Below are 22,688 nucleotides of genomic sequence, written 5' to 3'. Positions count from 1 at the left end.
AATGCAAGGAGTATCCGCAATAAGGTGGATGAATTAATTGTGCAAATAGATGTTAACAAATATGATGTGATTGGGATTACGGAGACGTGGCTCCAGGATGATCAGGGCTGGGAACTCAACATTCAGGGGTATTCAACATTCAGGAAGGATAGAATAAAAGGAAAAGGAGGTGGGGTAGCATTGCTGGTTAAAGAGGAGATTAATGCAATAGTTAAGAAAGACATTAGCTTGGATGATGTGGAATCTATATGGGTAGAGCTGCAGAACACCAAAGGGCAAAAAACGTTAGTGGGAGTTGTGTACAGACCTCCAAACAGTAATAGGGATGTTGGGGAGGGCATCAAACAGGAAATTAGGGGTGCATGCAATAAAGGTGTAGCAGTTATAATGGGTGACTTTAATATGCACTTAGATTGGGCTAGCCAAACTGGAAGCAATACGGTGGAGGAGGATTTCCTGGAGTGCATAAGGGATGGTTTTCTAGACCAATATGTTGAGGAACCAACTAGGGGGGAGGCCATCTTAGACTGGGTGTTGTGTAATGAGAGAGGATTAATTAGCAATCTCATTGTGCGAGGCCCCTTGGGGAAGAGTGACCATAATATGGTGGAATTCTGCATTAGGATGGAGAATGAAACAGTAATTTCAGAGACCATGGTCCAGAACTTAAAGAAGGGTAACTTTGAAGGTATGAGGCGTGAATTGGCTAGGATAGATTGGCGAATGATACTTGGGGGGTTGACTGTGGATGGGCAATGGCAGACATTTAGAGACCGCATGGATGAATTACAACAATTGTACATTCCTGTCTGGCGTAAAAATAAAAAAGGGAAGGTGGCTCAACCGTGGCTATCTAGGGAAATCAGGGATAGTATTAAAGCCAAGGAAGTGGCATACAAATTGGCCAGAAATAGCAGCGAACCTGGGGACTGGGAGAAATTTAGAACTCAGCAGAGGAGGACAAAGGGTTTGATTAGGGCAGGGAAAATGGAGTACGAGAAGAAGCTTGCAGGGAACATTAAGGCGGATTGCAAAAGTTTCTATAGGTATGTAAAGAGAAAAAGGTTGGTGAAGACAAACGTAGGTCCCCTGCAGTCAGAATCCGGGGAAGTCATAACGGGGAACAAAGAAATGGCAGACCAATTGATCAAGTACTTTGGTTCGGTATTCACTAAGGAGGATACAAACAACCTTCCGGATATAAAAGGGGTCAGAGGGTCTAGTAAGGAGGGGGAACTGAGGGAAATCTTTATTAGTCGGGAAATTGTGTTGGGGAAATTGATGGGATTGAAGGCCGATAAATCCCCAGGGCCTGATGGACTGCATCCTAGAGTACTTAAGGAGGTGGCCTTGGAAATAGCGGATGCATTGACAGTCATTTTCTAACATTCCATTGACTCTGGATCAGTTCCTATGGAGTGGAGGGTAGCCAATGTAACCCCACTTTTTAAAAAAGGAGGGAGAGAGAAAACAGGGAATTATAGACCGGTCAGCCTGACCTCAGTAGTGGGTAAAATGATGGAATCAATTATTAAGGATGTCATAGCAGTGTATCTGGAAAATGGTGACATGATAGGTCCAAGTCAGCATGGATTTGTGAAAGGGAAATCATGCTTGACAAATCTTCTGGAATTTTTTGAAGATGTTTCCAGTAAAGTGGACAAAGGATAACCAGTTGATGTGGTATATTTGGACTTTCAGAAGGCTTTCGACAAGGTCCCACACAAGAGATTAATGTGCAAAGTTAAAGCACATGGGATTGGGGGTAGTGTGCTGACGTGGATTGAGAACTGGTTGTCAGACAGGAAGCAAAGAGTAGGAGTAAATGGGTACTTTTCAGAATGGCAGGCAGTGACTAGTGGAGTGCAAGGTTCTGTGCTGGGGCCCCAGCTGTTTACATTGTACATTAATGATTTAGACGAGGGGATTAAATGCAGTATCTCCAAATTTGCGGATGATACTAAGTTGGGTGGCAGTGTGAGCTGCGAGGAGGATGCTATTAGGCTGCAGAGTGACTTGGATAGGTTAGGTGAGTGGGCAAATGCATGGCAGATGAAGTATAATGTGGATAAATGTGAGGTTATCCACTTTGGTGGTAAAAACAGAGAGACAGACTATTATCTGAATGGTGACAGATTAGGAAAAGGGAAGGTGCAACGAGACCTGGGTGTCATGGTACATCAGTCATTGAAGGTTAGCATGCAGGTACAGCAGGCGGTTAAGAAAGCAAATGGCATGTTGGCCTTCATAGCGAGGGGATTTGAATACAGGGGCAGGGAGGTGTTGCTACAGTTGTACAGGGCCTTGGTGAGGCCACACCTGGAGTATTGTGTACAGTTTTGGTCTCCTAACTTGAGGAAGGACATTCTTGCTATTGAGGGAGTGCAGCGAAGATTCACCAGACTGATTCCCGGGATGGCGGGACTGACCTATCAAGAAAGATTGGATCAACTGGGCTTGTATTCACTGGAGTTCAGAAGAATGAGAGGGGACCTCATAGAAACGTTTAAAATTCTGACGGGTTTAGACAGGTTAGATGCAGAAAGAATGTTCCCAATGTTGGAAGTCCAGAACCAGGGGTCACAGTCTGAGGATAAGGGGTAAGCCATTTAGGACCGAGATGAGGAGAAACTTCTTCACCCAGAGAGTGGTGAACCTGTGGAATTCTCTACCACAGAAAGTAGTTGAGGCCAATTCACTAAATATATTCAAAAGGGAGTTAGATGAAGTCCTTACTACTCGGGGGATCAAGGGTTATGGCGAGAAAGCAGGAAGGGGGTACTGAAGTTTCATGTTCAGCCATGAACTCATTGAATGGCTAGAAGGGCTGAATGGCCTGCTCCTGCACCTATTTTCTATGTTTCTATGTTTCTATGAACAGTAAGCCGTGAGGAGAACACAAAAAAAAAATCTGCAAAGGGGTATAGCTAGACTAAGTGAGTGGGCAGTAAGATGGCAGATGGACTATAATGTAGGGAAATGTGAGGTTATTGAGAATAGAAAAACAATGTTTTTTAAATGGTGAGAAACTTTTAAATGTTGGTGTTCAGAAAGATTTGGGTGTCCTTGTGCAAGAAAGACAGAAAGCTAGCATGCAGGTAAAGCAAGCAATAAAGAAGGCAAATGGCATGTTGTACTTTATTGCAAGAGGATAAGAGTAAGGAAGTCTTGCTACAATTGTACAGGGCCTTGGTGAGACCACACCTGGAGAACTGTACACAGTTTTGGTCGTCTTATCTAAGGAACGATATACTTGCCTTGGATGTGGTGCAATTGAGATTCACTAGATTGATTCCTGGGATGAGAGGGATGTCTTGTGATGAGCGATTGTGTAGAATGGCCTATACCATTAGTAGAATGAGAGGTGATCTCATTGAAACATACAAGATTCTGAAGGGGATTGACAGGGTAGATGCTGAGAGGTAGTTGCCCCTGGCCGGAGTGTCTCGAGCTAGGGGGGCACAGTCTCAGGATAATGGGTAGGCCATTTAAGACACAGGTGAGGAGGAATTTCTTCACAGAGTTGTGAATCTTTGGAATTCTCTGCCCCAGAGGGCTGTAGATGTTGAGTCTCTCAATATATTCAAGGCTGAGATAGATAGATTTTTGGAGTTTAGGGTATTCAAGGGCTATGGCGATCAGGTGGGAAAGTGGAATTGAGGTCGATGATCAGCCATGATCTTACTGAATAGTGGAGCAGGCTCGAAGAGCTGTATGGCCTACTCTTGCTCCTAATTCCTTTGTTCTCATGTTCTTAAGAGTGGGAGGAAAGCTATGAGTGCTCAGAGATGGGAGTGACGAGGGACAATGGGGGTGGAGGAAAGGCGACATCTGGAGTGCCTGGGAGAGCTGAGGAGCAGGAGAAGTTTTCCTCTGGTCAGAAGGCAAATTCTTTTAGAGCCCTGAGATGAGCTTGTGGCGAACAGCCATCTACTTTGGAGAAGGAGCTTGGAGGACTCCATCAAGAAGGAAGGATGTCCTAGCCTTGGAGATGGTGTAGAAGAGATTTGCTCAAAAGGTACCAGGGATGAGGGACTTCAGTTATGTGGAGAAGCGGGGGTTGTTCTCCTTGAAGCAGAGAAGGTTAAGGAGAGATTTAATAGAGGTGTTCAACATCATGAAGAGTTTTGCTAGAGGAAATAAGGAGAAACTCTTTCCAGCGGCAGAAGGCTCAGTAACCAGGGGACACAAATTTAAGGTGATTGACGAAAGAAGAGAGGTGACATGAGGAAACATGTTTTTACACAGCGAGTTGTTACGATCTGGAAAGCACTGCCTGAAGGGTGGTGAAAACAGATTCAAAAGTAACTTTCATAAGGGAATTGGATACTTGAAGTGAAGAAATGTACAGGACTATGGGGAAAGACCGGGGGCAGTGTGACTAATTGGATAGCTCTGCCAAAGAACCAGCGCAGGCACAATGGGCCGAATGATCTCCTGTGATTCTAAAAGGAAGATATTTAATAAATAAGTTTAAGCTGAACGGACTGGGATAATCAAAATAGTGTGATGGGAAAATCTTGGGGCAAATCTAAGAATAATTACCCATGGCCCATAGAACTGTATCCTAGAAAAAGGCCAGGTCACCAGTGGGGAAGGAGAGCTCCAGTCGTCACTGAAGGAGGGGGGGAGGCCAAACGCCTCGTAGGAGAGGAGGACCTGGTCGCCGTTGAGGAGGAGGTCGCCTGTCGCTGCAGGAGTTCCAGCCGTCGTTGAAGAGGCCCAGACGCTGTCGTGGAGGAGAGGCCCATCTGCTGCAGCCGGAGGTGTTCCGATTGCTGCTGGAGGGGAGGGGGGGTGGAGGCCCGATCGTCAGGCCCCGGTCGTTGCCACAGGAGGCTCGGGTCGTCGTCGCCGATGGGTGATGTGGGAAGCCTGAGGTAGGCCAGAACTGGTAGGCTTCGCAGGGTTGGGTTTAGAGTAAGGATTTAAGTGTTTATGACCCCCCTATTAGAGTCTATTAGGGCTAGGAGACGTTTAGACAATTGCGGGTGGGGCGGGTGTTGAGGGTGAAAAGTTGCCGATGGTAGAAATGGACACCTTCAGGAGAAGCAAAAAAGATAAGATGTAAAAAACAAAGCACTTGGCCCCATTATTTTCCCTAACTTCTAAGTGCATATGTTTCATAGTGAATGCTGAAATGTTTTGGTTTTCTGCCAAAGTTCAAGCAACTAGCGCTCTGTGTTTATTACATTCTAAGAGTGTGGGCGTCATTTATTTTCTGAAGGTTTTAACATTAAAAAAAAAATATAGAGTGAAATAAACTGGGGAGGATGGATCTTGTGAAAAATTACATACAATGAATGCCATGCTCTATCCCACTCTTGGAGAACGGGCTTGATGCTTTAGTAACTGTTGTTTAGTGCTGGGATTCTGGACTGCAAATCTAGGGTTTGTCTTGTCCGATAGCTTAGCAAGATTATCCGGCAATTAGCCGAGCGGTGCAGAGGGAGTCGCTGTGTGTGAATGATGTCCTTCGTCCCAAATATAATGTCGACACTCAGTGGGAAGAATTCCCTCCTTCAGGGTGAAGTTCTGGCAGGGTAGGACTTCCACAGCCCCACCACCCGCCTTTTCCCCCCCCACCCCCCGCCCTCCCATCCAACTTCCCTCTATGGTCCTTGGAGGAGGAGAGAGAGAGAGAGAGAGAAGGTGCGGGGAGAGAGAAGAGAAGGGGTAAGGGACAAAGCACGGCGACGTGGCAGCGAGGTACCCATTGAAGGCCTTGACATTGGCCCTAAACGGGGCCCAATTTGGAGGGAGAGGAGGCTGCAGAGAGGCCCTCTCCTTCCATTAGGGGATTTATTGCTGCTTTCTGGGACCGACTGCCACTTTCCAAATGGCAACCCCGAGAAGCGGTACTATGTGGGGAGGACGGGAGGGAAGCTGCCGGGAACCTGGGCACCTCCTTTATTCCACCGTCCGCCCTCCCATCCCATGCATGTAGCAAGTAGGAAAAGAGTGGCCATTGGCAGTCCTGGTGACGGAGACTGGAAGGGAAATCGTGGTTGGGACGGTGATAGCTTTTCACCACCCACATTTTCTCTCATTCTCCACTGCAATCCTGCCTGATTTTGGGTGTGATTGCGGAGATGAATCCCTCCCTCCCCCATTGTCGAGGCTCATGTGAATATTGGTGATTGTTCTGACTTTGATCCTCTGTTCAGATTACTATCTCTCTCCTGGGATGCAATGTATGTAGACCACCACAGATGGGTAATTATTGTGGTTACACTGACTTCCAAAGACAAACTATGTAATCCTTAATGTTGAAAAGGGATCTATCTATATAATTATGGGTGCCCTCCACAGATCATGTATAATGGTCCTTTGATGGATTTAACCAAACACTTGGGGCTAGAAATTCGACGATTTTGCGACCGAGGTTTTTGGTGCTATTTCATCTTTTTTGACGAAAACCCGGTCGGCGGAAAATTCGGAGACATTTTGCGGCGGCGGCTTAAAAATACCGCTGGAGAGAGGAGCGCAGCCATGCAAGACTCAAAATATCGCGTTCGCCAAAACTTTGGCTCACAGCGCATTTTGCGCGAAGAAGACTGCCAGACAAAAAGCTGTGTTGCATCCTTTGGAGCAGCAGTAAGTATGAAGACCTGCAAAAAAGGTAAGTTAAAGTTTTTATTATTTAATTCTTTTGCAGCAATTCGCTAGATAAGTGTCTGGTAAATGTTTTGTAAATTTTGTTTGTTTTTTCCAACCTATTTTCAGTTGTTTTTCCACTCTCCCTCGGCCCAACCCCCAGCGATATCGCCCTCGGACTAAAGTTGCCGAGGATAGCGGTTTGCAATGCGAATCCTCGTGCAACGCTGATTTTTATCGCTGCGCAAATTAAACTTTGAATTTACGGTCTCACAACACTAGTGTTGCGATAATAGTAATTTTGGCGCAAAAAATAACGTTTTCACTAAAAAAACAAATTTCTAGCCTTTGCAATTTACCCAAGGGAGGTAACCAACTAAAGACAGATCCCCCGAGATTAGGAAAAGGGGAGGTGCAACGAGACCTGGGTGTCATGGTACATCAGTCATTGAACGTTGGCATGCAGGTAAAGCAGGTGGTGAAGAAGGCAAATGGCATGTTGGCCTTCATAGCTAGTGGATTTGAGTATAGGAGCAGGGAGGTCTTACTACAGTTGTGCAGGGCCTTAGTGAGGCCTCATCTGATATATTGTGTTCAGTTTTGGTCTCCTAATCTGAGGAAGGACGTTCTTGCTATTGAGCAAGTGAAGCGAAAGTTCATCAGACTAATTCCTGGAATGGCAGGACTGACATATGAGGAGAGACTGGATCGACTGGGCCTGTATTCACTGGAGTTTAGAAGGATGAGAGGGGCTCTCATAGAAACATATAAAATTCTGACGGGACTGGACAGGTTAGATGCGGGAAGAATGTTCCCGATGTTGGGGAAGTCCAGAACCAGGGGATATCGTCTAAGGACAAGGGGTAAGCCATTTAGGACTGAGATGAGGAGAAACTTCTTCACCCAGAGAGTTGTTAACCTGTGGAATTCCCTACCGCAGAGAGTTGTTGATGCCAGTTCATTGGATATATTCAAGAGGGAGTTAGATATGGCCCTTACGGCTAAAGAGATCAAGGGGTATGGAGAGAAAGCGGGAAAGGGGTACTGAGGTGAATGATCAGCCATAATCTTATTGAATGGTGATGCAGGCTCGAAGGGCCAAATGACCTACTCCTACATAAGAACATAAGAATTAGGAACAGGAGTAGGCCATCTAGCCCCTCGAGCCTGCTCCGCCATTCAACAAGATCATGGCTGATCTGGCCGTGGACTCGGCTCCACTTACCCGCCCGCTCCCCATAACCCTTAATTCCCTTATTGGTAAAAAATCTATCTATCTATTTGAATACATTCAATGAGCTAGCCTCAACTGCTTCCTTGGGCAGAGAATTCCACAGATTCACAACCCTCTGGGAGAAGAAATTCCTTCTCAACTCGGTTTTAAATTGGCTCCCCCGTATTTTGAGGCTGTGCCCCCTAGTTCTAGTCTCCCCGACCAGTGGAAACAACCTCTCTGCCTCTATCTTGTCTATCCCTTTCATTATTTTAAATGTTTCTATAAGATCACCCCTCATCCTTCTGAACACCAACGAGTAAAGACCCAGTCTTCTCAATCTATCATCATAAGGTAACCCCCTCATCTCCGGAATCAGCCTAGTGAATCGTCTCTGTACCCCCTCCAAAGCTAGTATATCCTTCCTTAAGTAAGGTGACCAAAACTGCATGCGGTGCTCCAGGTGCGGGCTCACCAATACCCTATACAGTTGCAGCAGGACCTCCCTGCTTTTGTACTCCATCCCTCTCGCAATGAAGGCCAACATTCCATTCGCCTTCCTGATTACCTGCTGCACCTGCAAACTAACTTTTTGGGATTCATGCACAAGGACCCCCAGGTCCCTCTGCACCTCAGCATGTTGTAATTTCTCCCCATTCAAATAATATTCCCTTTTACTGTTTTTTTTTTTTCCCCAAGGTGGATGACCTCACACTTTCCGACATTGTATTCCATGTGCCAAACCTTAGCCCATTCGTTTAACCTATCTAAATCTCTTTGCAGCCTCTCTCTGTCCTCTACACAACCTGCTTTCCCACTAATCTTTGTGTCATCTGCAAATTTTGTTACACTACACTCTGTCCCCTCCTCCAAGTCATCTATGTATATTGTAAACAGTTGTGGTCCCAGCACTGATCCCTGTGGCACACCACTAACCACCGATTTCCAATCCGAAAAGGACCCATTTATCCTGACTCTCTGGTTTCTGTTAGCCAGCCAATTCTCTATCCATGCTAATACATTTCCTCTGACTCCGCGTACCTTTATCTTCTGCAGTAACCTTTTGTGTGGCACCTTATCGAATTTTCTATGTTTCTATGAGAAGACCTGGTCCTGAGCCCTATCGATAGTACAGTGAGTGTATCTGGTGAGCAGCTGAGATGTACACAGGCCCCAGGTTCAATCACTGGTCTGTGCTGAGCTATCTTCTCTCTTCAGAGTGCTACAATTGACCTCGGGAGCCCTTGAGTTAGGGAGGGGAAATCTCCCAGGAGTCCTGCTGTTTGGGGATCCCTTTTGGAGTGTGTGCCCATGTGTGCTGACATTTGGTGTAGACAGATCGAGCTGGTTGCATATCCTGCTGACACTCAATGCTGAAGCTTGCAGGTGACTAATGTTCACATGGGTGAGGTACTAAAGGGAATGCCATGCCTTTGGAACCATAGTCCAGCAAGGCAATCAGTGGTCCTCTGGGAGAAAGGAGGGGCAAGCAGGGGGAATTGGTGAGGGAAGGAAATTCTATGTTATTAAAAGAGGAGGGGAAAAAACCCTATAAAACCTCTCCTGACCCCCAGGCTGCCGGTTTTGATTGCCCCCATTGCTTCTTCAAAGATATGATGTGCTTTGTGACACTAGCAACCTGACCACCTTCAGGAAGAGCACTTTAACAGCATGAAGAACTGTTTAAAGAAAACGTTGGCCAAAATACTAACATGTATAAACGGAATACTTGCTGTTTCTGCAGTATTTTGTTTTATTCTGCTTCTGAGATTGGATCTTGGTGACTTTGTCAGTCATCCGTTCGGTGGTTGGCCTCTTGTCATGTAACGATGAACTATGTCTAACTGGAAAGTGTGGTGCTCCTTGTATTGACACTGTTCGGGCTAAACCTCATGCTTGAATTCCAAGTCAATTACATTGTCCAAACTGTTCAAGGCTTGCTTTCATTTATACGTTGCTGAGTTACAGTTCTAATTTTAGTTTATAAATGGCACTTATTTAAATGAGTCTCTGTGTCTTTGGAACTGCATTGAAAGCAAGACATTTATAGCTTCAAAGAGCAGTGTGTGTCGGTAATCAGTACAATGTGTGGATTTATAGCTTGATCTTTGAGTCTTGGCTGCTACTTTAATTATGGAATATACTCTCTGAAGTTCTGTACTGTATTTGCAATTGTCATAAAATATACATGGCACAGGAGTAGGCTATTTGGCCCCTGAGCCTGTTTCGCCATTCAATGAGATCATGGCTGATCTGCGGCCTAACTCCATATACCCGCCTTTGGCATATATCCCTTCATACCCTGATTAACAGAAATCTATCAATCTCGAATTTAAAATTAATAATTAACCCAGCATCAACTGGCATTTTCAGTAGAGAGTTCCAAACTTCTACCACCCTTTGTGTGTACAAGTGTTTCTGAGCTTCGCTCCTGAAATGCCTGGTTTCTCATTTTTAGGCTGGCTTCTCATTTTTAGGCTATTTCCCCTAGTCCTAGACTCCCCAACCAGTGGAAATAGTTAATACAGTTATTAAAATCAAAGTAAAATTATGCTGCTTATAACTGCATTAATGCTAAAAATGAATAATTACCATATGTTTGTGGAAAAGATGGATGGAGTACTCAAATCGCATGGGGTAGCCTGGAGGAGGAATTCATAGAATGCATATGGGATTGTTTCTTAGAACAGTATGTTACAGAACCTACAAGGGAGCAAGCTATCTTCGATCTGGTCCTGTGTAATGAGACAGGAATAATAAACGATCTCCTAGTAAAAGATCCTCTTGGAATGAGTGATCACAGTATGGTTGAATTTGTAATACAGATTGAAGGTGAGGAAGTAGTGTCTCAAACGAGCGTACTATGCTTAAACAAAGGGGACTACAGTGGGATGAGGGCAGAGTTGGCTAAAGTAGACTGGAAACACAGACTAAACGGTGGCACAATTGAGGAACAGTGGAGGACTTTTAAGGAGCTCTTTCATAGTGCGCAACAAAAATATATTCCAGTGAAAAAGAAGTGTGGTAAGAGAAGGGATAACCAGCCGTGGATAACCAAGGAAATAAAGGAGAGTATCAAATCAAAGACCAATACGTATAAGGTGGCCAAGGTTAGTGGGAAACTAGAAGATTGGGAAAATTTTAAACAACAGCAAAGAATGACTAAGAAAGCAATAAAGAAAGGAAAGATAGACTACGAAGGTAAACTTGCGCAAAACATAAAAACAGATAGTAAAAGCTTTTACCGATATATAAAACGGAAAAGAGTGACTAAAGTAAATGTTGGTCCCTTAGAAGATGAGAAGGGGGATTTAATAATGGGAAATGTGGAAATGGCTGAGACCTTAAACAATTATTTTGCTTCGGTCTTCACAATGGAAGACAAAAAAACCATGCCAAAAATTGCTGGTCACAGGAATGTGGGAAGGGAGGACCTTGAGACAATCACTATCACTAGCGGGGTAGTGCTGAACAGACTAATGGGACTCAAGGTAGACAAGTCCCCTGGTCCTGATGAAATGCATCCCAAGGTATTAAAAGAGATGGCGGAAGTTATAGCAGATGCATTCGTTATAATCTACCAAAATTCTCTGGACTCTGGGGAGGTACCAGCGGATTGGAAAGCAGCTAATGTAACGCCTCTGTTTAAAAAAGGGAGGGCAGACAAAAGGCAGGTAACTATAGGCCGGTTAGTTAAACATCTGTAGTGGGGAAAATGCTTGAAACTATCATTAAGGAAGAAATAGCGGGACATCTAGATAGGAATAGTGCAATCAAGCAGACGCAGCATGGATTCATGAAGGGGAAATCATGTTTAACTAATTTATTGGAATTCTTTGAGGATATAACGAGCATGGTAGATAGCGGTGTACTGATGGATGTGGTGTATTTAGATTTCCAAAAGGCATTCGACAAGGTGCCACACAAAAGGTTACTGCAGAAGATAGAGGTACGCGGAGTCAGAGGAAATGTATTAGACTGGATAGAGAATTGGCTGGCGAACAGAAAGCAGAGTCGGGATAAATGGGTCCTTTTTCGGGTTGGAAATCGGTGGTTAGTGGTGTGCCACAGGGATCGGTGCTGGGACCACAACTGTTTACAATATACATAGATGACCTGGAAGAGGGGACAGAGTGTAGTGTAACAAAATTTGCAGATGACACAAAGATTAGTGGGAAAGCGGGTTGTGTAGAGGACACAGAGAGGCTGCAAAGAGATTTAGATAGGTTAAGCGAATGTGCTAAGGTTTGGCAGATGGAATACAATGTCGGAAAGTGTGAGGTCATCCACCTTGGGGGAAAAAAAACAGTAAAAGGGAATATTATTTGAATGGGGAGAAATTACAACATGCTGAGGTGCAGAGGGACCTGGGGGTCCTTGTGCATGAATCCCAAAAAGTTAGTTTGCAGGTGCAGCAGGTAATCAGGAAGGCGAATGGAATGTTGGCCTTCATTGCGAGAGGAATGGAGTACAAAAGCAGGGAGGTCCTGCTGCAACTGTATAGGGTATTGGTAAGGCCACACCTGGAGTACTGCGTGCAGTTTTGGTCACCTTACTTAAGGAAGGATATACTGGCTTTGGAGGGGGTACAGAGATGATTCACTAGGCTGATTCCGGAGATGAGGGGGTTACCTTATGATGATAGATTGAGTAGACTGGGTCTTTACTCGTTGGAGTTCAGAAGGATGAGGGGTGATCTTATAGAAACATTTAAAATAATGAAAGGGATAGACAAGATAGAGGCGGAGAGGTTGTTTCCACTAGATGGCCTACTCCTGTTCCTAATTCTTATGTTCTTATGTAGAGCCCATCGAGCCTGCTCCGCCATTTGGTAAGATCATGGCTGATCTGATCATGGACTCTGCTGCACTTTCCTGCCCATTCCCATTAACCCTTTATTCCCTTATCGCTCAAAAATCTGTCTATCGCTGCCTTAAATATATTCAGTGACCCAGCCTTCACAGCTCTCTGAGGCAGAGAATTCCACAGATTTCAACCCTCAGAGAAAAAATTCTTCCTCATCTCAGTTTTAAATGGGCGGCCCCTTATTTTGAGACTATGCCCCCTAATTTTAGTTTCCCCTATGAGTGGAAATATCCTCTCTGCATCCACCTTGTCGAGCTCCCTCATTATCTTGCATGTTTTGATAAGATCACCTCTGAACTCCAACGTGTATAGGCTTAACCTATCTCCAGAATCAACCGAGTGAACCTTCTTGAAACAGCCTCCAATGCAAGTATATCCTTCCTTAAATACGGAGACCAAAACTGCACGCAGTACTCTAGGTGTGGCCTCACCAATACCCTGTACAGTTGTAGCAGGACTTCTCTGCTTTTATACTCTATCCCCCTTGTAACAAAGGCCAGCATTCCATTTGCCTTCCTGCTGACTTGCTGTACCTGCATACTTACTTTTTGTGTTTCATGCACAAGGACCCCCAGGTCCCTCTATACTGCAGCACTTTGCAATTTTTCTCCATTTAAATTATAATTTGCTTTTCTATTTTATTTTTCTGCCAAAGTGGATAACCTCACATCTTCCCACATTATACTCCATCTGCCAAATTTTTGCCCACTCACTTAGCCTGTCTATATCCCTTTGCAGATTTTTTTGTGTCCTCACAATTTGCTTTTCTACCCATCTTTGTATCATCAGCAAACATGGCTACATTACACTTGGTCCCTTCATCCAATTCACTGATATAGATTGTAAATAGTTGAGGACCCAGCACCGATCCTGGGGCACCCCACTAGTTACAGCCTGCCAACCCGAAAATTACCCATTTATCCCGACTCTCTAGTTTCTGTTAGTTAACCAATCTTCTATCCATGCTTAATATATTACCCCCAACCCTGTGAACTTTTATCTTGTGCAGTAGCCTTTTATGTGGTACCTTATCGAATGCCTTCTGGAAATCCAGATACACCACATCCACTTCCCCCTTATCCACCTTGCTCGTTACATTCTCAAAGAACTCCAGCAAATTGGTCAAACATGATTTCCTTGCTTGATAAAATAATGCTTTTCCAAATGTCCCGCTACTGCTTCCATGGACTCCAGCATTTTCCCAGCGACAGATGTTAGGCTAACTGGTCTATAGTTTCCTGCTTTTTGTCTGCCTCCTTTTTTAAATAGTGGTATTACATTTGCGGTCTTCCAATCTGCTGGGACCACCCCAGAATCCCGGGAATTTTGGTAGATCACAACCAATGCATCCACTATCTCTACAGCCACTTCCTTTGAGACCCTAGGATGTAAGCCATCAGGTCCAGGGGACTTGTCTGTCTTTAGTCCCATTATTTTACCGAGTACTACTTCATTAGTGATAGTGATTTGTATTAAGTTCCTCTCCCTCCCTATAGAACCTTGATTATCCACTATTGAGATTTTTTTAGTGTCTTCTACAGTGAAGACGGATACAAAACATTTGTTCATTGTCTCTGCCATTTCCCTGTTCTCAATTATTAATTCCCTAGTCCAATCCTCCAGGGGACCAACATTTACTTTAACCACTCTTTTCCTTTTTATGTACCTGTAGAAACTCTTACTATCTGTTTTTATATTTCGTGCTAGTTAACTTTCATAATCTATCTTCCCTCTCTTTATCACTTTTTAGTTGTTCTTTGCTGGCTTTTAAAAGTTTCTCAATCCTTTGGCCTCCTACTAGTCTTGACCACATTGTATGCCCTTTTTTTCAATTTGATACCATCTCTTATTTCCTTAGTTAGACTAGGTTCAGTGATGGATAATGAGTGCCTTCCCTGAGCGGAGGATTGCAGATCTGAGTTCGAGCTGCCTGTTACTCCTTTGAGTTAGGTAGGTTTAACCTTTTTACACGAGACCAATAGTTCGAAGCGTTGAAAAGTGACGTTCCAGCTTATGAAGCAGAAATAGAACTTGTTGGATTCCTTTATGTTGCTGGTTGATACAGGAGTGGCATGGATGGAGATAGTGAGCTTATTAACCGAGGTTGAGACGTAGCATTCAGGATGAATACATGTCCAGTTGAACTAAATGAACAAACGGGACTATGTAGTTTTCTAAAAACATACCCTTTTTTTTGCCTTTTCATCCTTATTTTCTCCCTCCCTCAACATTGGCTGCAATTGAATTGCGGGAATTTGTTGTTCTGAAACTGCACAAGCCAGTGCAGACCAGTCAACGGCCTCGTGTGCATTGCTAAATTAATCAGAAAGCCTTCAGTGCTGACAGTTTGTTTAATTGTGTTGACTTTATTCCTCTTTCTGCCCTTGACCTGTAGATGGGTGTGGTCTGTTGGTTGTTCGGTGGGGCAGTCATCAACCTTGGCAGCCAGGAACACATTGAAAAGTGGTTTCAGCCCATAAAGGTATGTGTCACTGTATTTACCCAAACAATCTACGCTACCGTATATTCATTTCAGACAACTTACTTTCTAACCAGATGCAATTCATTGTTTAAAAATCTCACTCTAATCCATATATTTTTGAAATGATTACCTCTATAATTTCTACCCTTCCATTTCCTGTTTACGTATTTCCCATTGCTTATCTAGTGTTTTGTTTGCCAATTTTTCCATCCACTTAATCTAGACAAAGGCCCATTTATCTCGCTATATTTTGATTTATTTTCCTGTTAAGTACCATTGTCCTGAGCTTTACCCTTTCCTCCTTCCGTTTTCACACTGAACCTAATTATATTGCAACTGCTTCCCAAATGTTGCCCGACTTTTCGTCAGCTGCCTCTGCCCAGAAACAAGTCACAGTGCTTCATTCACTTTTAGGTTTGCAAGATATTGGCCCAGAAATTGCGGTCGGATGCCCCCGACCTGAAAATTTTTTACGAATCTACCTGGTGGTCTGGGCGTTTCGGAGACTTGTGGTTCTGGACCTCTACATGAAGGCCTGTGTAGAGGTCCTTGTATTCCAGGAACGTAGCATCCCTGGGAATCACATGGGCCGGACCAACCAATTACAGTAGGGGTACTCCCATTCATACTTATGGTGATTATATGGAATCACCATAGGTATGAATGAGAATACCCCTACAAACACACAAACACTTAAAATAAATTAAAAAAAACATCACATATTTAAAATGAATCCAAATGGAAGTTAATTATTTTAAACAAATTTAATTTTTTGAAAAATAAATTTACATATTTTTAAAGGGTCTAAAAATAAACTTTATTTAACAGGATTTTAAATGTTTAAATTATTGGGAAAAAAAGTATATTTTTGCCCTTTAAAAGTCTTACGCTGATTAAAAAAGGGCCTTATCCCTGCTTTTATCAGTTGTAAGAATTTCAAGGACATTCACCGGGCAGAAGTTGGCCAAATAGCCCGCGGAGGTCCTACACTTCCCGATGCATGTCATCTGTCCAGAGGATTCTTGACCGGTTGCAAGTTCCGGGTGTAGGCACATGCGCTTCGTGTACCTAAACCCGGAACTTGCTGGGCCTATACGGGCGCGTGTGCACCTCGTACACGCCCATTGGGGCCGCAAGGTCAGGGCCCTTGACTGGGAAAACAGTCCTGAATATACCACATATATTTTCTCTAGCCTAGTTATTTTTGGATAATTTAAATCTCCTACAGTTAGAAATAACTATTGTTAATATGTGCCTTCCAATTTGTCTAAAAATTTCATTTTGTGTTGTTCGCTTGACAGTCTATAATATGCTCCCACCAGTGTGTTGGTCCCTTTGCTATTCCTCAGCTCAATCCAAAGATAATCTGTTTGCAGCATTTATTTATTTAAATCCTGTTGCCTCTGATTTTATTTATCCATCCTAAACCCACGTCACTAAAACAAATTACCTCGTCATTTAACACATTGCTCTTTGAGGGACTTTGCTGTGATCAAGTTGGTTGCCGTGATTCCTACATTACAACAGAGACTACGCTTCGAAAAATATTGCATTGGGACGTCTTGAGGTCATGAACGATGCTCTATAAATGCAAGTCTTTCTTTATTTCCTGATGGGTTTTGTGTCAGGAATATTTAATTGCCAGTTCTGACCCAACTGCAGTCATATTTCAGTTGTTGCTATTATATCATGATTTTCTTTTTTAATTGATGGCTCTAGTCCCTTAATTTCTGTTTCCTAAAACACATACATGTTAGTTTGGATTCTTTTGGTTTGGCAATTTTCATTTTCTTTGCCTTTCCTGATTTAAAAAAAAAATCTCGTCCGGCTTAACCTCTTTCGTTCCTTCTGTCTCCTTATTACCAACACACAGAAAGCTTGCTTTCCCTTCTAGGCTGTCTGCTCTTTTGTTGTTTTACCCCCCCTTATCGGGGCCAAGTTTCGGCCTGAGTTGCTCCTGTTTTTTTTGGAGCAACTGGTTTAGAATGGAGTATCTTAGAAATTGCAATTCTCGGCATTTAGTTTGCTCCAGCTCTAGTCAGTTAGAACAGTTTCACTTTGGAACAGAATTTTTTTTTCAAAAGGGGGCGTGTCCGGCCACTTACGCCTGTTTTCAAAATTTAGGCAGTGAAAACTTACTCCAAACTAACTTAGAATGGAGTAAGTGAAGACTTTTGTACGCTCGAAAAAACCTTGCCTGCACTTTACAAATCAGGCGTAGGTTACAAATTAGGCATAGGGAACGAGGGGGGGGGTGAAGGGAAGTAATTAAATTCTACAATCATTCAGCAGTCATACTTATACAAATAAAGATCCAACCTGAATTCAAAATTTATAAACAAAGCAAAGATTAAATATTCCATGTTCCAACCTGTGTGAAACAGCAGCAGCCTTTGAGCTGCGGTGCTTCAGGCAGGCCTTATATGTTGGAGACGGGGTGGCGTCAGTGTCTCGATTGCAGCCCAACAGCAGCAGCAAGTGGCCTTCGAGCTGCGGTGCTTCAGGCAGACCTTCCTTCCATCAGTGGCTGGACGGCAGCCAAAGACACAGCAAGCAGCCTTCGAGCTGTGAGGGGGGACTGAGGCCATTTGGCCACGGGATAGGGGCATCGTCAGTGACTGGATGGCAGCCAAAGACACAGCAATCAAGCAGCCTTCGAGCTGTGAGGGAGACTGAGGCCCTTGGGACAGGGAGAGGCAGCCACATAGACACTTTTAAACTTAAATTTGCAGAATGGGTGCTGCATTGTCAACAACACGTATTATGCAATGGTTCGCCATCAATTCACTGCATAGGAGAGAATTGATTAGAGCTCAACACACCAGGAACATCATAGCCTGTAGGTTGATGGGCAGGAGACTTTACCCACGTCGACAATATCGAGCCAGGCGCTCATACCTGGACATGAGCGAGGCTGATTGTGTCAAAAGGCTGCGTTTCCGCTGAGATCTGTGATATGCTGAGAGCAGATTTGCAGCCCAGAAGCAGAACGCCAACTGCCCTGTCTGTTGCAGTGAAGGTAACAGCTGCACTTTCTTTCTATGCCTCGGGATCGTTTCAGGCTGCAACTGGAGATGTGTGTGCCATCTCTCAACGTGCAATACATGGCTGCATTTACCAGGTCACGGCTGCACTGTATGCACGAAGGAATGACTTCATCAATTTCCCAATGACCGCACAGCAAACCATGAGAGGGCTGTGGGCTTCTTCAGAATTGCCGGCTTCCCAAAGGTACAGGGCTGCATTGATTGTACCCACATAGCCTTGCGAGCACCTGTGGAGGATTCTGAGCAGTACCGGAATAGGAAAGGTTTCTACTCTATCAATGTGCAGCTCGTGTGTGACGACAAGCAGCGCATCATGTCAGTCGAAGCGAGATACCCTGGCAGCACCCACGATGCGTTCATCCTACACGACAGCATTATATCTGACGTGTTTGAGCAGCAGCCAGAAGGGCAGAGCTGGCTACCGGGAGACAAAGGGTACGGCCTGACCACCTGGCTCATGACGCCCCTACGCGTGACACGGACAGAAGCTGACCGTCAATACAACATGGCGCACATTGCGACGCGCAGCATCATTGAGAGGATCATTGGCACATTGAAACAGCGATTCCCATGCCTGGACCATTCCGGAGGACACTTGCTATACTCTCCTCAGATTGTTGGTCACTTCATTGTTGTGTGCTGCATGCTCCATAACTTAGCCATCATGAGGCAGCAGGAGCTGGTAGTGGAACCAGAAGACCTACGTGAGGGTCCAGTGCATGATAATATTACGGAACAGCAGGATGTGGATGATGACAACGATCAGGAAAGCATGCAAGTGCCTGATGCCGGAGCACGAGGTCGGAGGAGGGCTGTCCATCGTGCCCCTTTAACGATTACTCGAGCCTTGTGCCAGCAGCTCATCCGTGAACACTTCAACTACTGATGCCTGAGGGCTCTGCGACCACTGTTGTGCATGGACATGTTTATTCTTTGCAGTTGTTCCTACGTTGTGTTGTGCTAATGGAACATGAAACCGTTTTAATGAAAAAATATTTTATTGAAAAGTTAACGTCACTGTAATAAATATTTGTTGTATCAAACTATACTTTTTAATATGACTCTTGAAGATCACTTATAAACTTGTAAAGTTACAAAACAATTTCAATGTGAAAATTCTTACACTCTTAAGATCACAAACTTCAAGATCACTTTTTAGGTGCAAAATTAAATAAGATACAAAATGTATCAGATCTATAAGATCACTTTAAAACCCTAAGATCACTTATAAGTTGTGAAGTTACAAAACTTACAAAACAATTTCAATTTGAAAAATGCCACTACAGCTACATTAAGAACAAGAACAAAAGCAGCAAAGAAAGGCTGCAACCATGTTTCATCCATATCTCAGTGAATGTTCACTTCTTCATGGGGGTGTCATTTGATTGGCCGGGCTGTGTGCCTTTATTGCAGCAGCTACCTCACCTAGGCCCTCCCTGACGGCCTGTGCCGTCGATTGCACTCCCTCGGACATTCCCTCCCGAAGTTCCCGTGTCATTACTGCTATTTCTCCAGTCAGGATTGTCAACTCCTCACCCACTGCACTGACGCCACCGATGAGTGATCGGGTAAGCTCATTGGTCTCTATACCCAATGCCACAATCTGATCCACATCTATTGCACGCTGAACCTCAGGAGAGCATGTCTCCAATCTCCTCATCCTCTGCCTGGGTCTGCCTCGTGGCACCACTACACTGGGAGGCGCGGGCACGGACGGTGGGATGCTCGGTGTTGCAAGCGGCACCACTACACAGGGAGGCGCGGGCTGGGACTGTGGGACGCTCTGTGTTGCAGACGGCAGTACTAGAGAGAGAGGCTCGGGCTGGAACGGTGGGATGCTCTATTGCAGACGGCAGAACTAGAGGGAGAGGCTCGGGCTGGGAAGGTGGGGCGCTCGGTGTTCCAGACAACAGCACTCGAGTGCGAGCCGTGGGCTAGGATGGTGGGTGAATGGGTGTAAACTGCTCCATGATATTACCAGCAGCACTAGGACCCGCAAAGTCAGAATCAAAACCATAGTAAGTGGAACCAGAACCTATGCGAGTGAGAGGCGCAGGCTCGGACGGTAGTGCACTGACTGTAGACTGCTGCATTATACCAGCAGCACCACTGGGACCCGCAACATCAGAATCAAAACCATGGAAGCTAGAACCAAAACCTCTGCTAGGGGTTGAAACTCTGATGCCCCTTGATGGGGGCTCATAAACATTAATTTGGAAGCTCTCCCCTGCAGACATTTCAGTCATCGCTGCCATCATCCAGTCTGGTTCATCCGCATCTAGTTTTACTGGTTCTTGTTCTGCATCCTCAGGGTTGACAGCAGCAGCAGCATCAACATCATCATCATGTTCTGCAAAATACATCAGAAAAGTCAAATGTTTAACAGCAAGGGAGGGGGCAGGATGGGTGGCATGAGTACTCTCACACATAGCAGGTTAGACAGCAGGTTGATTTAAAAGGCCACGATGCATTTTCAGGACTTGCCCTCTTCCTCGCGTGCGGGCCCAGCTTGTGCTGTACTGATTGCTTTTCTCCATGTACTACTCATCATAGCAGCTACTCTTTGTTCCAAGGGTGTCAGTGGATGCAGATTGGGCGTGCCTCTTCCTGTTCGAGTTGCCTCCCTTTTGTTGTGGGCTAATTTCTTCTGCAAAGAGTAAAATATAACTTTTTAGAGTGTGTCAGTCTGCAAGGTAGGACATACAGATAGCCAAGTTACAATTACGATTACATTAAAAATGGGAAATATTACTTACACTAACTACTTGACCAAGGTCATGCCATTTCTTTTTACACTGACTTCCAGATCTCCTGGTATGCACCACTGCGCAGTAATCTTCTGCAACTTGGTTCCAGCGTTTCTTTTCTTTTGGTGGCACTCTTATGCGATCTCTGTTGCTGGTATCTAGCTTCTGCCATCTCTGCTCAATTACGTTGACTAATATCTCCACTTCCTCATGCAAGAAATTCTTTGTTCTTGGTGGACGTTGTTCCATTGCAAAGTTGAATTGACACTTTTATTTCTCAAAACACACAGTCCTTAATTTGCATGCACCAATGCAGCACCTGTTGTGCAAGTTTAGCAGTGAAAAGCTGCACTCACTGATTTCAGCAGGTGATTTATTCAACAGTGCTGCTAAAAGCACTCCTTCAGACACAAAAAAATTACTACAATTAAATCACAAGCCTTTCCAGGGGTCCAAGAGACAAATCTCCACTTTTCTTCTAGTCCTGTTAAAAATGGGCAAGTGGCAATGTTTATTTCCCACTGCCTGTCCTCCCACTGCTTGTAGAATCGGCACGAGTGTCTGGCTCCACCCCCCGATTTTCTGTGCGTGCCACGCCAAGCTGCTGAAGACCTCCGAGGAACTGGAGAATATCGGAGTTTTTTTTCGGCGCACTTTCGAGCGCAAAAAACGGGCGTCCAGGTCAGGGCTGCGCCATTTTAGGCGGGGCCCGAAACTTGGGCCCATCATGTTAGCTTGAATGGGGAATCATATGTCTGATTGCACAGCAGCTGCTAACTTTTTTTTTTGCTTTGAGGATCATCTTGTTAAGTTTTGTTCACCAAATTATATAAAACGAACACTTAATTTTTTTTATAGCTCACATTTGCAAAGAATTGCTTAAAGGAGCAGTGTATTATAAACCATGTTCCCTGTAAGCTGTGCTTTGTTCTGTGCGGCTTGTTACTTTCAATTTCTGCGTTTGTGCAGCATTTGTAATGGGAAAGCTGGTGAGCGGCCTGCGTGGGCTTAGAGCCAGCTTAGAGGGAACATTGATTATAAGTGCATCCTGGTTGACCCAGAATGTTAGCTTGGCTTAGTGCATATGACTCTCGCCTAAGTGTCACTCTGAGTTAGAGTGTGCGACCTAGTGGCTGAAAGCATAGCCGCCAATTGAGTGCCAGATCATGGGGGGTGCACAGAAGTCGGGAGGGGCAAGGCCATGAAGAGACTTAAACGTGAAGATGAGAATTTTACATTGGACTACTTGTTAGCAACACAGACCAGGGATCGAAGCTATAATAGATAGTATGTTCTTGCCTTCTGAGCCAACTGAGGAGAATATCACATGATCTCAGCCGTTTATTGCAAATGACATTCGAAGCAGAGCAAAAAAAAGTGAAAGATAAATCAGCTGCTGTGTATTCATGTCAATTCTTTGTTCTTCCACAATCAAATCCTAGGACTTAAAATTTACTGGAATGTTTGCAATGACAGAACGAGGACATGGTAGTAATGTAAGAGGCATCCAGACTCAAGCAACGTACGATCCAGCAACCCAGGTAACTGACTGACTGAATCATTCAACTAGGCAGTTTATGTATAATGGTATTTTGGAACCTTGTTACAGAAAGCAAATAGGAATATGTATAGAAACATAGCAAAATAGAAATTTACAATACAGAAGGAGGCCATTTTGACCCATCGTGTCTGTGCCGGCCCTCGGTCAGCAGCCCTGAAGGTTACATATAAACCTA

The 22,688-nt window shown here is 44.5% G+C and overlaps 1 protein-coding gene across 1 annotated transcript in view; it reads left to right on the top strand.

Moving 5' to 3' along the window:
- acoxl (acyl-CoA oxidase-like) overlaps positions 1–22,688 on the top strand; it is a 533,322-nt gene that overhangs the window by 7,950 nt on the left and 502,684 nt on the right. Inside the window, exons 4-5 of the mRNA XM_070885754.1 lie at positions 15,072–15,158; positions 22,395–22,493. Of these exons, the coding sequence (XP_070741855.1) occupies positions 15,072–15,158; positions 22,395–22,493 (186 nt within the window). The remainder of the gene's footprint in view (positions 1–15,071; positions 15,159–22,394; positions 22,494–22,688) is intronic.

The sequence above is a fragment of the Pristiophorus japonicus genome, chromosome 7 (genome assembly GCF_044704955.1).
Source record: "Pristiophorus japonicus isolate sPriJap1 chromosome 7, sPriJap1.hap1, whole genome shotgun sequence".
In the NCBI taxonomy this organism is placed as follows: Eukaryota; Metazoa; Chordata; class Chondrichthyes; family Pristiophoridae; genus Pristiophorus; species Pristiophorus japonicus.
The sequence above is the reverse complement of the archived record's forward strand: the minus strand, read 5'-3'. Positions and strand labels throughout refer to the sequence as shown.